Source organism: Microcaecilia unicolor, chromosome 3, assembly GCF_901765095.1.
Source record: "Microcaecilia unicolor chromosome 3, aMicUni1.1, whole genome shotgun sequence".
Classification (NCBI taxonomy): Eukaryota; Metazoa; Chordata; class Amphibia; order Gymnophiona; family Siphonopidae; genus Microcaecilia; species Microcaecilia unicolor.
In genome coordinates, this window is record NC_044033.1 from 57,889,995 (window position 1) to 57,908,180 (window position 18,186).

The 18,186-nt window shown below is 43.3% G+C and overlaps 1 protein-coding gene across 3 annotated transcripts in view; it reads left to right on the top strand.

Annotated features, from left to right (window-relative positions):
- The window catches only part of LOC115465472 (protein unc-93 homolog A-like), a 94,519-nt gene that overhangs the window by 23,383 nt on the left and 52,950 nt on the right, over positions 1-18,186 (top strand). For all 3 annotated transcript variants that reach the window (XM_030195960.1, XM_030195958.1, XM_030195959.1), the window contains exons 5-6: positions 3,088-3,222; positions 7,834-8,027. In XM_030195960.1, the coding sequence (XP_030051820.1) occupies positions 3,088-3,222; positions 7,834-8,027 (329 nt within the window). The remainder of the gene's footprint in view (positions 1-3,087; positions 3,223-7,833; positions 8,028-18,186) is intronic.

Genomic DNA, 18,186 nt, shown 5'->3' on the forward strand with positions numbered 1-18,186 from the left:
GAGAGCAGGGAATTATGGATGGGAGAGATGGCAAAGGAATTTTGAGGGGATAGGTAAGACCTGGGGAATTGGTAGGTATGACTGGGGGGGGGGGGGGTGTTGATAGATTGGGAAAATGAATGAAATTTTGAGTAAGAGAGAGGGGAAGAAGTGTGGGGAATGGTTGAGATGTAATATGAATGACCTGGAAGACAGGAGAGAGGATGAAAGGCATTGAAAAGGAATGGGAGTAATGGGAAGGGATATGAGACGAAGGGGCTGAATGAGAGTGAAATGGGGTTAAAATAATGGTTAAAGAGAGGCAATAGGAGGTGGGGTAGAGGGTAAGAAATAGAAGAATAGCCTGGAGATAAGGGAAGGAAAGAGAGATAGGGATGGGGCTGGACAGATTTATAGGTGCCTTTTCCCTCCCCATAATCCCGATTCTGCTCCTTCCCACCCACTACGTGAAGAAGGGCTGACCAAGAAACCCTGTCCACTCCCACTTCCACCTTCTTCCTCTCCCGTAGGACATACCCCCTCCCCCCTTCCCCCTCCATTCATATCCAGCAATTCTCCTCTCTCCCCTGCCCTTTCCTCTCATCATTGTCCAGCAAATTCTCCTCCTGCCCTCCCCTCTCATCCATCCATGTCCAACAAGTGTCATCTCTCCCCTTCCCCTCTCATCCATGTCCAGCAAATTCTCCTCCCTCTCCTGCCCTCCCCTCTCAACCATCCATGTCCAACAAGTGTCATCTGTCCTCTGCCCTCTCTTCCATGTCCAGCGATTTCTCCTCTCTCCCCTCCCCTCCCCTTCATGTCCAGTAACAAACCCCCAACCACCACCTGCCCATTTTCAGCCCCTCCCTCTCCTTCGAGTTCCAGTCCCAACCCCAGCCCAACCTCTTCTCCCACAACTGTCCTCTGTCCTCGCCTTCCTGGTGCCCAGAATTTAAAACTCACCTTACCTCGGTCCCGGCAGCAGTGAAAGGCGAGCAGGATCAACTTCAGCCTTTCCTTCTCTCTCAGCTCTGGTCCCGCCCTCACGGAAACAGGAAATGAGGGCGGGACCAGAGCTGAGAGAGAAGGGAAGGCTGAAGCTGAGCCTGCTCGCCTTTCACTGCTGCTGGAACCCAAGGTAAGATGAGTTTTAAATTCTGGGCAGCAGGAAGGTGAGGACGGAGGACTGTTGAGAGAGAAGAGGGCGGGCAGGTCAGGCTGGCTGGGGTTGGAACTGGAACTTTTTTTTTTGTGTTACATTTGTACCCCATGCTTTCCCACTCATGGCAGGCTCAATGCGGCTTACATATACAGGTACTTATTTGTACCTGGGGCAATGGAGGGTTAAGTGACTTGCCCAGAGTCACAAGGAGCTGCCCGTTCTTCCGACGGCGGGTTAAAATATTGGGGGTGCTTGAACACCCACAGCGCCTATCTAGTAGAGTCCTGGTGCTCTAGTGGGGTACAAAAGGCAGGAATGATACCCATTTGTTCCTGCCCATCACAACTGCTTTTACAAAAGGTCTACCCCAACCTCTAGTAGCAGTCTCATGATTCTCACTAGTACTGTGAGGGTGCCATTAGAAGTTGTGGTGGCCATTTTGTAAAAGGGGCTGTGATGGGCAGGAGCCCTTTTGACTCAACTAGACCATTAGGCCTCTACTAGGTAGACCCAGGGGGCTATGGGAAAGAGAGAGGTGGGGGTGGTCAGCCCTTCTTCACATTGATGATAGAAGGAAGGGGGATCAGCATTGTGGGGGAGGGAGTGGGAGTCAAAGGAGCAGAGGGCACATGTGTTCTTTATACAGATCCCAGCTGATACTGAGTTGGGACCCACATAAACTTAGGCAGTCAGACTTTAATTACTCCTGAATATTCAGTGCTGGTGCCCCAACAAGACCCAGCACTGAATATTTGAAGCTAATTCTGCCTGTGCCAATTGGCATTTTTTTAAAAAAACACTGACTGCTGTGGGCAGAATGTTGACTGGCTAATTTTAGAAAGTTGGGATTTACACATGTAGTAGACCAGCACCCCGAGATAATAGACCATGACAAAAAAAAAAACCGACAAAAAAACCCCCAAGACAAAATAGACTCTACACAAAACAGGGCAGGGAAACCTCCTTAATCAAGCTGGATTATCTTGTCAAGCAGATTTATGATTCTCACTAGATACCAAGTGTGGATAGTGAAGTCAAGCCGTAGGCAGGTGCCAGGACTTTCAAGTGACAAGCCGTGGACTTTCTCAGTAAATCTATTTCATCAGGCCCTTTTGTCAGGAGTCTATTTTGTCAGGGACTTTTATGTCGGGAACTTTTTTGTCTGGTTTCTTTTGACCGGTTTCTTTTGACAGGGTGTCATAGTAGACCTGCAATACATGCATATGGCAAGGAGATATGGGGTGGGCAGGACTAGCCCAGGGCAAGAACATACATGTGTATTCCTATTTCAAAAGGGGGATACATGTCTGTGATCACGGTGATCAACATCGGGGATTTATAGCTGATCCTGGGTACATATAGGTTTTGTAAAGGTACTCATTTTGGGCAGCACTCTACAGGAGGAGTTAGGAGATTTTGCCCCTTAATTCCCCAGTGTTTTTTCTCATAAAATTGATTATGCTGAATGATCTGTGTTTATTTGGGAGCATTTAGATGCATAGGTTTCCAAAATGGCTCGTCTTTGCGTTGGCACTTACAAGTCTAGATTCTGAAATGCCAACTAACATTTAAGAGCTGACAAGTAGACATATATGTTGCCTAGTTGTAAAATGATTGCCTCCATTGTATGTAATTAGTGCATACATGTGCATTCCTGTATGTTTTTAGAAAAGGCTCAATGTCAGCAGATCCTTTTCTAACATACCGCCAGAATGTGTCACATCCCAACTTGGATATCTCTGTTCCAATTCTATGTTTTATCTAAGATGGAAATGGGGCTAATAAGTGAAAATGTCCTAAAATCACCACTTATATGTATAGGGAAATTTACATGAGTAAATCAGCTTTTTATATGTGTAAATCATACCTAACCCTTCTGAATCACCTTCAATATATTATATTGATATTTATCTGTAATCACCAAGTTTTCATTCACATTTTCTTAGTGGAGATCCTGAATTCATCAGCCTATGCACATTGTGGAGCAGGTGATTGCCCAGGAGCATTTACTTCAAATAACTCTACAGAATCCCATCATCCAGCTAAAATCTTAGTCTACACTTTGCTAGCTGTTTACACTGGTAAGTTTTATTTGGGGAGAAGGTCTGGGGGGGTCCAAGTGGTGAAGGTAGTTGCTTGTAATTTTCATGATTCCATAATAAATAAAATAATTATCTTTTCATTGCAAAATATAGTTAAATTAATACAAATCTAAAACTTATAAGCGATAATGCCATTGTCAAAGTTTCAACTCTATGGTCAAGCCTAGTGGCTTAGTAGTAATATTGTACACTAGGCTGTAGGTTCAGTAATTGGCACCTAACGATAGGCACTGAGATACAGGCACTAACTCCCTAATTCTATAAAAGTTGCCAAAAATTGTGTGTGCAAATTTGGGCATGCACCCAATTTGCATATGCAATTTAATAGAATAATGAGCCAATTAGTGCCAATAATTGTTTTTTTAACAAGCAATTATTGGCAGTAATTAGATTTAATTGGTGGGACCCATGCTTACATTTTACACGCAGCCCAAAAAAGGGGGTATGGAAATGGGTGGGTCATGGGTGTTTCGGGGTGGAGTGTAGACGTGGTTTCAAGTTACATATGCAATTGGGGCAATGAGCCTAAATTTAGGCATTAGCATTTCCATCACATTTTTGTTGGTGCAAATAGCGGCGCCTAAATGTGCACACCACCCCTGTGCTTAAGTACTATTCTATAAACCATACCAAACTTAAGTGCAACTTATAGAATAGCAGTTTTTTGGGGCAACAATTTTTTAGGCAACATATATAGAATTCACCCCTAAGCGCAAATTGTACAACAGCAGTTCCACGCATATATGCCATTATTCTAAACATTTACACACATACCCCCAGATTCTATATATGGCGTCTAAACTTGCGCAGGCAAATCAGCATGCATAGTCAATTTGCACACGCAACTTAATTGCTTAACAAGCCAATCAGTGCCAATAATTGGCTAACAACCAATTATTGGTGTCAATTGACTTTAGTTAGGATTTACACACAGATCGTATTCTATAACAATCTGCATGTAAATCCGAATGTGCGTAAAATTTTGGGGGCATGGCTTGGGGCATTTCAAGGGTGTTCCGGAGGTGTTCCAAAATTTTATGCACATACATGCAGAATTCGGCAGGGTCACGTCTAATTTAGGCACTGGTATTTATATCAGCTTTTAGCAGGTGTAATTGCCGGTGCCCTAAGCACTATTCTATAAAGGATGTGTACCCTTTTTAGAATAGCACTCAGTATGTACAATTTTCAGCAGCGATTTTTAGGTGCCATTTATAGAATTTACCTCGTAATGCACACATAAATGTGGGCACCAAAGCTACATAGTTGCCCTTCACATGTGAGTTCGGGGATCATCTGCCAAAGCCTGACTTCTGTTCCTTTGTTCACTGATGCTGGATATGCTGCATTCACAGATGAAGAAAATCCTAGCCAGTGCTCAATACTAGTAGCCATGGCTCAATACTAGCCAGCCTTAAGTTTCACCTGCAGCACATGGCTCTAGTCCAAGGATTCTCATGGCAATGAGTGAACAAATCATGACAGTAGCCTAGCTAGGTCTGAATAGACTCTGGGTAGACAAATTAAGATGGGTCTCTATAATATCAGCTGCCCCGGGGTAGGGGAGAATCCCTTTAGAGCTCCGGGAAACAAACCCTGTAAAAATCAAACACAGTCCAAATCTATATAGAAAACCTATCAAAGTAATACAAATAGAAACTGAAATGCAAGAAGTCAGAGATGCACATTTCCCAGAGCTGGCATAATATTATTAATAAATTGAGGGGGGGGGGGCATTTTCTACCTTTGTTGTTTGATCATTGCTTTCTTTCCAGTGTCTGTTGAGAGCTTGAGGTGGCATCGGAGAAACTGTCTGTAAATGAGATCACATCTACAAATCCCTAAAATTCTTCCTTTGGCAATTAACAAATCAGGGCACCTCTGAAAAACAAAACTGTATGACAGTCTTTTCATAAAATGAATTTTATAGCAAAAGCCTGAGTAGAATATGGTAAAGACACAAACCAGAGAATGTTGGTCATGTGGTGGTTTAAATTTCAGTAGTGAGTCCTAATGTGCATTAAAGGGGATAATCTCTCTAAATAATAATTGGTCAATCTGCGTCCCTGGATGTCTGGCTGGGATCATAACTGTATGCTAATGAGCTTATGTCAGCTCACCTCCAGCGTTCCCTTCCCTCTGTGTCCCGCCCTCGTGGAAAGACAAAATGATGTCAGAGGAGGGCGGGACACTCCGTTCACTAGGCAAATCTCTCCTAATTACACTCTTCTCCTCCATCGCTAACTCCAGACTCCGCTCCTTCTATCTTGCCGCACCTTATGCCTGGAATAGGGTTCCTGAGCCATTATGTCTAGCTTCATCCCTGGCTGCCTTCAAATCCGGGCTAAAGGCCTACCTGTTTGATGCTGCTTTCGACCCCTGACTTGTAACTTTTATCTTATCCTTATGTGTCCTTCTGTCTGTCCTTCCCTTCTCCTTTTTGGTCCTGTCTGTTTGTCCTGATTTAGATTGTAAGCTCTTTTGAGCAGGGACTGTCTTCTTCATGTTCAATTGTAAAGCGCTGCATATGACTGGTAGCACTATAGAAGTGATTTATAGTAGTAGTAGTAGTGGTAGAGGGAAGGCAAGGAAAGGCTGGAGGCGACATGAGCCAAGCTCAGGTATGGAGTGGAGGGGAGGATTGCTGGACATGGATGAGATGAGATGGAAGGGCAGAGGAGAGGAGGGGAGAATCGCTGGACATGGAGGGGAGGGCAGGGGAGAATCACTGGACATGGAAGGGAGGTCAGGGGAGAGTCACTCGACATGGAGGGGAGGGCAGGGGAGACGAGAAAACGCTTAGACGACAGCCTTCCTGGGGCCCGTTTCATTTGTTCAGAAACGGGCTTTTTTGTTTGTTCTCTATAAACTGCCTAAAGTTAGGTAGCAGAATGATGTGCACTAAGCTGTTATACAATATTAGCTTAAATCCACAGTGTAACAAGTAGGGGGGGGGGGGGGGGGTGGTTGGGCCTGGGTCCACCTGCCTGAAGTGCACTGCACCCACTAAAAACTGCTCCAGGGACCTGCATACTGCTGTGATGGAGCTGGGTATGACATTTGAGGCTGGCATACAGGCTGGCAAAAAAAGTTTTTAAAGTTGTTTTTTTTTTGGTGGGAGGGGGTTGGTGACCACTGTGGGAGTCAGGGAGATCATCCCTGATTCCCTCCGGTAGTCATCTGGGCAGTTCGGGCACTTTTTTGGGACTTGGTCGTGAAAAAAAAGGGTCCAAAAAAAGCGACCTAAATTCTCGCTGCAGGCACCCTTTTTTTTTCCATTATTGCCTGAAGCCGCCCATCTGTTAACCATTCCCATGCCAGCCCCTGTCCCGCCTTTGCTACTGTGCCAACACGCCCCCGTGAACTTTGTTCGTCTCCGCGACGGAGTGCAGTTGGGGGCGCCCAAAATCGGCTTTCGATTATACCAATTTGGGCACCCTCGGGAGATGGTGTAGAGTTGTGGGGAGTGGGTTTTGGGGAGGATTTGGGGGGCTCAGCACCAAAGGTAAGGGAGCGATGCACCTGGGAGGTATTTTAATGTTTTGTTTTTATTTTTAAAAGTGCCCCCTAGGGTGCCCGGTTGGTGTCCTGGCATGTCAGGGGGACCAGTGCACTATGAATCCTGGCCCCTCCCACGACCAAATGCCTTGGATGTGTTCGTTTTTGAGATGGCAGCGTTCGGTTTCCATTATTGCTGAAAACCGATGCTGACCATCTCAAACCCACCCATCTCTGACATTTGGCCGGACCCAACCGTATTATCGAAAGAAAAGATGGCCGCCCATCTTTTTCGATAATACGGTTGGGACCGCCCCTTCTCGTAGCCCTTGTATGTATCTTTATAATATTTTCACCGAAAAGTTGTAGAAATTGTAGTTAAATGAAGCTGCAGTGAATGCATATATTTAATAAAGCACATGCATAAATTGTAATTTTGCCCATTCTATGCCCTAAACCCATCCCTAAGCACACCTATATCCAGGTAACATATAGTACATGTGCTCCTGTCATCACATTGACTTTAATATGTGGGGTAATTTTTTGTTTCATGTCATTTCCCATGTCATTAATAGGAATTACTGTTTTGTTCAGCCCCCCCCCCCCCCTTGTCTCATCATGAGAAATGACACAAAATAAAATGAGCCGATCCCCTTCTCATGGCCCCTCTGCGTCCCATGATGCAAGGTCCCCCTCCCCAAGGCTTCCTCTTCTGACCCTTTCCTCTATGTGGGAGCCGCTGAACTCCCTGCAGGTCCTCAGTCCTAACTCAACCCCTGGTGGTCCAGCGGGGGATCACTGGGGCAGATGCGATGCACATTCTCTCCTGCCAATGGCCACAGCAACATCCAATGTGGTAAACCTGCCAACAGTCTGAGGGGATCTTTCAATTGTATTTTGTTTAAGAAATTAAATTGCATGAGTTCCTAGATGTTAATAGTCACTTCATTTACATCAGTGCTTTCAAGTGCAAATGAAATAGAGACCTACCGTCAAGCTGCCATGTAATTAATAATTAAAGGATGTTCATTACATTGCTTAGTATTTCATTTGTATCTGGATCAATCTAATGGTTCTTAAATTTATCATTAGGCTGTGGCATTCTGGCAGTGGCACTGACTGCTATATTTCTGGGAGGGCAGACCACGGAGGACAAAAATCAGTCCTTCTGTACAACATTTTTAGCAACCTTCTATCATCTTCGAGATAAACGCCAATGTCTTCTTATCCCTTTGACGATGTTTGTTGGACTTGAAGTGGCATTTATTTCTAGTGAGTACACAAAGGTAAGAAGGAGAAACTAAAATAGAAATGCAATAAATATCTCTACATCTCTATCAATTATTGGTGATTATTAATAATACTACATGTTTTAATATTTATTTATATTTCCTTCTTGAAAATTAAATATAAGTATGTCATAACTTCCAAAGGAAAGTTTATTTTTGAGTAGGGGTATGTATTTGTTTGAAATTTCCCTTATTTCTAATCCAAAATGTATCAGAAATGTTAAGTTTCTTTTTAGTGGTGTTAAAGTTCAACAGCCTTCAAAGGTTGTTTATTCTCCAGTGGTCCAGATTTAAGGGGTCCTTTTACTAAGGTGCGCTAACAGATTTAGTGCATGCTAAATGATAAGATGCCCATAGGAATATAATAGGCATCTTATCATTTAGCACACACTAAATTCGTTAGTGCACCTTAGTAAACAGACCCCAAGTGTTTAAAATTTCAGCCCTTGACACAGACTACTCATTAAAATATGTATGACTTACCTTCAGCAATCCTTGTTTTTGTCTTGTTCTAGTCTAATATTCAAGCCTTAGGAGTCCCTGCTAAGAACTCTGGCCCAGATGCATTAAAGACGTCGGTAATTCCCGTTCCCTACCGATTCCATAGCGAATCGGTAGGGAACGGGAATGCATCAACGATAGGGAATGCAAATGAGCTACTCGTTCTAGCTCACTTGCATTCTCTATTCCTTCGGTACCTGAGTCGGAGAATCGGGACGTCATAAGTACATAAGTACATAAGTACATAAGTAGTGCCATACTGGGAAAGACCAAAGGTCCATCTAGCCCAGCATCCTGTCACCGACAGTGGCCAATCCAGGTCAAGGGCACCTGGCACGCTCCCCAAACGTAAAAACATTCCAGACAAGTTATACCTAAAAATGCGGAATTTTTCCAAGTCCATTTAATAGCGGTCTATGGACTTGTCCTTTAGGAATCTATCTAACCCCTTTTTAAACTCCGTCAAGCTAACCGCCCGCACCACGTTCTCCGGCAACGAATTCCAGAGTCTAATTACACGTTGGGGAAGAAAAATTTTCTCCGATTCGTTTTAAATTTACCACACTGTAGCTTCAACTCATGCCCTCTAGTCCTAGTATTTTTGGATAGCGTGAACAGTCGCTTCACATCCACCCGATCCATTCCACTCATTATTTTATACACTTCTATCATATCTCCCCTCAGCCGTCTCTTCTCCAAGCTAAAAAGCCCTAGCCTTCTCAGCCTCTCTTCATAGGAAAGTCGTCCCATCCCCACTATCATTTTCGTCGCCCTTCGCTGTACCTTTTCCAATTCTACTATATCTTTTTTGAGATACGGAGACCAGTACTGAACACAATACTCCAGGTGCGGTCGCACCATGGAGCGATACAACGGCATTATAACATCCGCACACCTGGACTCCATACCCTTCCTAATGACACCCAACATTCTATTCGCTTTCCTAGCCGCAGCAGCACACTGAGCAGAAGGTTTCAGCGTATCATCGACGGGCTTAGCTGGCTTTTGTCAGCGAAACGCGCTCTGATTGGCTGAAGAGACCAGGAAGAGGAGCCTAATCTAAAGGGACGTCCCGATTCTCCGGCAACCAGGAAAATATAAAAGTTTTGCTGTGGAGGGGCGGCGAAGACAAAATAGAAGGGGGGAAAAACACCAGCACCTGCAGAGCTAAAAAAAAATGCGAAAAGAAGACGTCTCTCAGAAGCGCAGGGAGAGTACGTCCTTAAAGGACGCCCCTCACATGCGCTCCCTGCTTTTTTTTTTCTTTTTTACCTTTTTTGGGGGCGCTTTTCCTTTCCGATTCCCTCACAGGAGCCCTAACGAGAGGTCAGACATCTCGTTAGGGTTCCTACGGTAAGGGAATCGGAAAAACGGTAGTGCATCTCATTATAATGGGCTGCAACGGTAGTGCAGCTCATTATAATAGCTTTTCAATCATTTGCATTCCGTTTTCGTTGCCTGCTACCGTGGCAGGGAAAATGCCCTTAGTGCATGCCCGGGGTGAAGTACTTGCGTTTTAAACTGGCTGGAACCAGTTTAAAACGCAAGTTGTGGGCTCATTAGGTTTTGTGCATCTGGGCCTCTGTGACAAAATAAACCAGCTAAAGTGAAGGAACTAAAAGATTTACTCAGCCACCAAAATTTAAAAAAAAAAAAAACATTGATAGAAGAACTCAGCTAAATTTGAGTGTCTACACCAGTTTGGATAAAATAATGTGGGTACCATGTTAGTCCACTTTAAAGGTAATAGAAATAAACCAAAAAAATAATATAGAAAATGAAACTTTTTTTTATTAGACTAACTGAATATAGATTTTTGACTAGCTTTTGAAAGCAATGCCTTCTTCTTTAGGTCAGAAATGAGCAAATGATGACAATATCATAATATATAAGTGAAACATAAAATATTCTAAAAAATAGTCTTGTGGGGAAAGGTAGGGTGGAATGTAAAGAAACAAGGAGATGAATGGGTGATTAGAAGATGAAAACACAGTATAATGTTATGGTTTATAATGTGATAGGAAACCTGTTAAGACTTCTTTTGCTTGTGTCAAAATTGCATCATCTTAACTTCCAAGGTCTTAGGTTACGCAGCACTGTACAGTTTAACAAAGAAGGACAGTCCCTGTTCAAAGGAGCTTACAATCTAAAGGATGAAATGTCAAGTTGGGGCAGTCTAGATTTCCTGAATAGTGATATAGTGGTTAGGTGCCGAAGGCGACATTGAAGAGGTGGGCTTTGAGTAAGGATTTGAAGATGGGCAGGGAGGGGGCCTGGTGTATGGGCTCAGGGAGTTTATTCCAAGCATGGGGTGAGGCGAGGCAGAAGGGGCGGAGCCTGGAGTTGGCGGTGGTGGAGAAGGGTACTGAAAGGAGTGATTTGTCTTGAGAGCAGAGGTTACGGGTAGGAACGTAAGGGGAGATAAGGGTAGAGAGGCATTTTTGAGCACACCTTTGTAAAAGGGACCCTTAGTGATTAGAAATAACAATAGTTACAGGTTACTTCCTGTTCCGGGGCAGAGGGAGCAAGGAAACGAACGGAGCGGACAGGTGCGCGGCACCCCCCCCCAGCGGCGTGCACCGGGGGGGGGGGGGGGGGTCGCGCTGCACCCGGGGGGCAGGGCACATCGGCGATCCGCCCCGGTTGTCAGCTCCCCTAGGAACGCCACTGCAGCAACATGACTATAATGATCCAAGTCTGGCTTTTAGATGGAAAAACAACAAAGCAGATCAGTAGAAATCAGCCTGACACAGGCTGTGTTTCGCCCATCAGGGCTGCGTCAGGGGCTATACAATAATCACAGAGTTCCGAGAGTGTTTGACGGATTGCATAAGTACATAAGTACATAAGTAGTGCCATACTGGGAAAGACCAAAGGTCCATCTAGCCCAGCATCCTGTCACCGACAGTGGCCAATCCAGGTCAAGGGCACCTGGCACGCTCCCCAAACGTAAAAACATTCCAGACAAGTTATACCTAAAAATGAGGAATTTTTCCAGTCCATTTAATAGCGGTCTATGGACTTGTCCTTTAGGAATCTATCTAACCCCTTTTTAAACTCCGTCAAGCTAACCGCCCGTACCACGTTCTCCGGCAATGAATTCCAGAGTCTAATTACACGTTGGGTGAAGAAAAATTTTCTCCGATTCGTTTTAAATTTACCACACTGTAGCTTCAACTCATGCCCTCTAGTCCTAGTATTTTTGGATAGCGTGAACAGTCGCTTCACATTCACCCGATCCATTCCACTCATTATTTTATACACTTCTATCATATCTCCCCTCAGCCGTCTCTTCTCCAAGCTGAAAAGCCCTAGCCTTCTCAGCCTCTCTTCATAGGAAAGTCATCCCATCCCCACTATCATTTTCGTCGCCCTTCGCTGTACCTTTTCCAATTCTACTATATCTTTTTTGAGATACGGAGACCAGTACTGAACACAATACTCCAGGTGCGGTCGCACCATGGAGCGATACAACGGCATTATAACATCCGCACACCTGGACTCCATACCCTTCTTAATAACACCCAACATTCTATTCGCTTTCCTAGCCGCAGCAGCACACTGAGCAGAAGGTTTCAGCGTATCATCGACGACGACACCCAGATCCCTTTCTTGATCCGTAACTCCTAACGCGGAACCTTGCAAGACGTAGCTATAATTCGGGTTCCTCTTACCCACATGCATCACTTTGCACTTGTCAACATTGAACTTCATCTGCCACTTGCACGCCCATTCTCCCAGTCTCGCAAGGTCCTCCTGTAATCGTTCACATTCCTCCTGCGACTTGACGACCCTGAATAATTTTGTGTCATCGGCGAATTTAATTACCTCACTAGTTATTCCCATCTCTAGGTCATTTATAAATACATTAAAAAGCAACGGACCCAGCACAGACCCCTGCGGGACCCCACTAACTACCCTCCTCCACTGAGAATACTGGCCACGCAATCCTACTCTCTGCTTCCTATCTTTCAACCAGTTCTTAATCCATAATAATACCCTACCTCCGATTCCATGACTCTGCAATTTCTTCAGGAGTCTTTCGTGCGGCACTTTGTCAAACGCCTTCTGAAAATCCAGATATACAATATCAACCGGCTCCCCATTGTCCACATGTTTGCTTACCCCCTCAAAAAAATGCATTAGATTGGTGAGGCAAGACTTCCCTTCACTAAATCCGTGCTGACTTTGTCTCATCAGTCCATGTTTTTGTATATGCTCTGCAATTTTATTCTTAATAATAGCCTCCACCATCTTGCCCGGCACCGACGTCAGACTCACCGGTCTATAATTTCCCGGATCTCCTCTGGAACCTTTCTTAAAAATCGGAGTAACATTGGCTACCCTCCAGTCTTCCGGTATTACACTCGATTTTAGGGACAGATTGCATATTTCTAACAGTAGCTCCGCAAGTTCATTTTTTAGTTCTATTAATACTCTGGGATGAATACCATCAGGTCCCGGTGATTTACTACTCTTCAGCTTGCTGAACTGACCCATTACATCCTCCAAGGTTACAGAGAATTTGTTTAGTTTCTCCGACTCCCCCGCTTCAAATATTCTTTCCGGCACCGGTGTCCCCCCCAAATCCTCCTCGGTGAAGACCGAAGCAAAGAATTCATTTAATTTCTCCGCTACGGCTTTGTCCTCCTTGATCGCCCCTTTAACACCATTTTCGTCCAGCGGCCCAACCGACTCTTTGGCCGGTTTCCTGCTTTTAATGTATCTAAAAAAGTTTTTACTATGTATTTTTGCTTCCAACGCTAATTTCTTCTCAAAGTCCTTTTTTGCCCTCCTTATCTCCGCTTGCATTTGGCTTGGCATTCCTTATGATCTATCCTGTTACTTTCAGTTGGTTCTCTTCTCCACTTTCTGAAGGATTGTTTTTTGGCTCTAATGATTTCCTTTATCTTACTGTTTAGCCACGCCGGCTGACGTTTAGTCTTTTTTCCCTTTTTTCTAATACGTGGAATATATTTGTCCTGAACCTCCAGGATGGTGTTTTTAAACAGCATCCACGCCTGATGCAAGTTTTTTACTCTGCGAGCTGCTCCTTTCAGTCTTTTTTTCACCATTTTTCTCATTTTGTCGTAATCACCCTTTCTATAGTTAAACGCTAGCGTACTTGATTTCCTAGTTTCACTTCCTTCAATGCCAATATCAAAACCGATCATATTATGATCACTGTTATCAAGCGGCCCTCGTATCGTTACCCCCCTGCACTAGATCATGAGCACCACTAAGGACTAAGTCTAGTATTTTTCCTTCTCTTGTCGGCTCCTGAACTAGCTGTTCCATGAAGCTGTCCTTGATTTCATCAAGAAATCTTATGTCCCTTGCGTGTACAGATGTTACATTACCCCAGTCTATATGCGGGTAATTGAAATCCCCCATTATTATTGTGTTGCCCAGTTTGTTTGCGTCCCTGATTTCCTTTAACATTTCCGCATCCGTCTGTTCGTCCTGGCCAGGCGGACGGTAGTACACTCCTATCACTATCCTTTTCCCCTTTGCACATGGAATTTCAATCCACAGTGATTCCAAGGAGTGTTTTGCTTCCTGCAGAATTTTCAATCTATTTGATTCAAGGCTCTCGTTAATATACAATGCTACCCCTCCACCAATCCGATTCACCCTATCACCCTATCACAACATTTGGTTGTGCTGGGTTTTTAATTATATTTTAGAAGATTTATGATTTCAAACTTCTATACATTTTGTTTTTCATTAACGCACATATCTACCAAACCTTGACAATGAAGGATTATTGTATAGCCCCTGACGCAGCCCTGATGGGCGAAAAACGGCCTGTCTTGGGCTGATTTGAATATTTGGTTTTCACGTAATAAATTTATGTTTAGTTTCTGCTGATCTGCATTGTTGTTTTTCCATCTTGGAGCTTGCAGATCGTCTGCCTTGTTGTTTTCTTGGACCAAGTCTGGCTTTTGGCAGAATTAGTAATTTGTTGGGGGAATTCAATAAACAGTGCCTAAAGTTATGTGCCAAAAAACTGAGCACTAAGCTACTATTATATAATGGTAATGCTGTGCATGAAATCTGTTATAGAATGCTAGTATAAGTCTGCAGTTAGGCGCAACCACTTACGCAATGTCTATGGCTGATGTAAATGCTGGCATCTAAAATCACCAGTTGAGCATGTACATGCAACTATGATATAAAGTGCGCTGAAATAGTCATAATGCCCATGCTCTGCCCATGCCCCTCCCATGGGAACATCCCTTTGTGATTATGTGCTAGAGTGGCCTAATGGTTAGTGCAGTGGGCTTTGATCCTGGCAACCTTGGTCCAATTCCCACTGCAGCTCCCTGTGACCTTGGGCAAGTCACTTAAACCTCCATTGCCCCAGGTACAAAACCTTATATTGTGAGCCCTCTAGGGACTGAGGAAGTACCTGCAAATAATGTGTACAGCACTGTGTACATCTAGTAGCACTACAGAAATGATTATTAGTAGTAGTAACAGATGGAGGGGCATTTTTGATATGATGTCCAAGTCTGATTGTAGACGTTTTGCTGAAAATGCCTAAAAATCTCATTCCATACAAAGCAATTTTTGAATCAGAAAAACGTCTTTTTTTTTTTTTTTTTTTTGAAAATCCATATATTTCAGATGTTTTTGTGCTCAGCACATATTTCTTTAGGTACCATTCTTGAAATAGAAAAAAAGTCCTATAGAAAAACACACACAATAAGCCATATGAAAGGCTTTGTGGCTGCATTCCTAGTAAGCTGGCCACACAGACATCCCAGCAGAGCAGAGGAATAGTCTAGTGGTTAGTGCAGTGGACTTCACATAAAGGGACCTAGGTACAAATCCCACCTTAACACCCTTATTTTCTATTGTGAGCCTTCCAGGAACATCTAAAAACCTACTGTACCTAACTGTACACCACTGCAAAAGCCCTCAGGTCTGCAGGTGTCTCCTATCTATAGGTACAGTTGGTATTTTGTGGGCTTTGGAAGGCTCACAATTTGTACCATAAGTGTACTATTTAGAGTGGGATATGGGCCTGGGTCTCTTTCTCTACAGTCTACTATACTGACCACTAGCCTACACCTGGGGCCATAATATTTGAAGCTGCCACAGAGCCTGGTATGTACTGGTATGAACTGCGGAGAGAAAAGTCTCAAATCTGAGTTTCAAAAATTGCAACATGGACAGTTTCCCTTGAAAGTGTCACTTTTGAGACTTTATTTCATTTGAAAAAGAACGCCTTAGGCACCAAGTTATAGAATAGTGCCTAAGTGTACTGTGGCACCTAACTGCCATTTTAGCTCCATTTTGGCACCTATCATCCATTAACTCCCATTACCATGCCAAACGTTTGGTGCTTAATTTGCGCCTAACTAGGCTCCATGAATAGATGTTCTCCCTTATTATTTAAGGTAGTGATTTATGGTTTTTTTTAACATTTATTTTAAAAGAATTATAATCATTTCAAAAAAGATATCCATGATCAGAAAAAATGCAAAATATGTTAGAAATACATCCAAAGAAGAAAAATATCCTAAATAATAGACCACAATAATGGATACAATATCAGGAAGTAAATAATACATAAGTACACAAGTGTTGCCATACTGGGACAGATTGTAGGTCCATCAAGCCCAGCATCCTGTTTCTAACAGTGGCCAACCCAGGTTACAAGTATATACAGTAGCAAGATCTCAAAACAGTACAATACATTTTATGCTGCTTATCCTAGAAGTAAGCAGTGGATTTTCCCCAAGCCCATCTTAATAATGGCTTATGGACTTTTCTTTTAGGAAGCTAGCCAAACCTATTTTAAACCCTGCTAAGCTAACTGCTTTTACCACATTCTCTGGCAACAAATTCCAGAGTTTAATAACACATTGAGTGAAAAAATATATTCTCTGATTTGTTTTGAATTTACCGCTTTGTAGCTTCATTGCGTGCCCCTTAGTCTTAGTATTTTTGAAAGCATAAACAAGCGATTCATGTCTACCCGTTCCACTTCACTCATTATTTTATAGACCACTATCATATCTCCCCTCAGCCATCCCTTCTCCAAGCTGAAGAGCTCTAGCTGCTTTAGCCTTTCCTAGTAGGGAAGTCATCCCATCCCCTTTGTCATTTTCATCGCCCTTCTCTATACCTTTTCTAATTCTACCTTTTCTAATTCTACCATATCTTTTTTGAGATGCGGTGACCAGAACTGCACACGGTATTCAAGGTGTGGTTGCACCATGGAGCAATACAAAGGCATTATAATGTCCTCATTTTTGTTTTCCATTCCTTTCCTAATAATACCTAACATTCTATTTGCTTTCTTAGCCGCAGCAGCACACTGAGCAGAAGGTTTCAACGTATCATCAACGACGACACCTAGACCCCTTTTCTTGGTCGGTGACTCCTAACATGGATCCTTGCATTACATAGCTATAATTCGGGTTCCTCTTTCCCACATGCATCACTTTGTCCTTGCTCATATTAAACATCATCTGCCATTTAGATGTCCAGTCTCCCTGTCTCTAGGGGCCCTGCAGTGGTGTTTGACATGCAGGTTTGCCACATTCCGAGGCCCCCCTTTTACCGCTAGGGGTAAAAGGTTTTTCAGTGCAGGAGAAGGAAATGACTATGTACTAAGCAAAAGCATTGGTATGCAGCCATTTCCTGGGGGAAACCCTTACCACCTTCTATTTAGGAAGTGGTATGGGCTCCGGTAGTGGTTCGGTGGTAACCAGGCAGTGTGCGGCGCTGCCCGATTACAAATACAAAACCATTTTCTAGTGCCGGAAATGGCATGCAGTGGGGCCCAGAATTACAGCCGGGCTCTCATGGGAGCCTGGTGGTAGAGCTGAATCGCTGAGTGGCAAGTCAATGGTAGGCCTACCGCACTTTTATAAAAGGGCCCCTAAGAAAACAAATCAAAAAATGAGATGATGTTAACTCCATGAACCCATCTCAATCCACCTTACTAACAGTGAAAACCAAAACCCTGAGAAAACTATTCGTTGATCTTATATTCCTCTTTTGCCACAATAAACTCCAAAAGCTGTTTAGGATCAAGGAAATCATATGTTACTTTATCATGAAGTACCACATATACACAAGGAAATTTCACAATAAAAATTGGCTCCTAGTGTTACTACTCTTGGCCAAAAGGCCAAGAAGGCCTGGCGCCTCTTCTGCGTATCTCAAGACAAATCAGGAAATATTTGTATATTTGAACTAATAAACTGCTGATAAATATTGCGGAAATATAAATGCAATCTATTATTGTGATCCAATTCCAAAAGTAGCATTGAAAGTGAGTCTCTGTGTTCCTACTTCAAGTGAGGAGTCAAGAAAAACAGTCAGGTCCATATCCAGAACATTCCTTCCAGGGTTATCTATTCCTCCAGCAGTTCTCCCCAAAATATACTGTGTTGTAATAATCAGAGAGAGTTTCCTCTGGGATCTTAAGTACTTCTCTAATAACGCCTCACCAGGTCTATTACAGATATAATTGGGGACTTGGGGAAAATTTAAAAAATGCATATTATTCCTCCTTAACTGATTCTCGAAATATTTCAGTTCCCTGTGTGTGATATTGCTACCCTTCGCTGTCACTTGTGCTTCCTTTTTTTTTTTTAATGTCCAAGAATTTTATTGGTTTTAGAAAAAGACAATT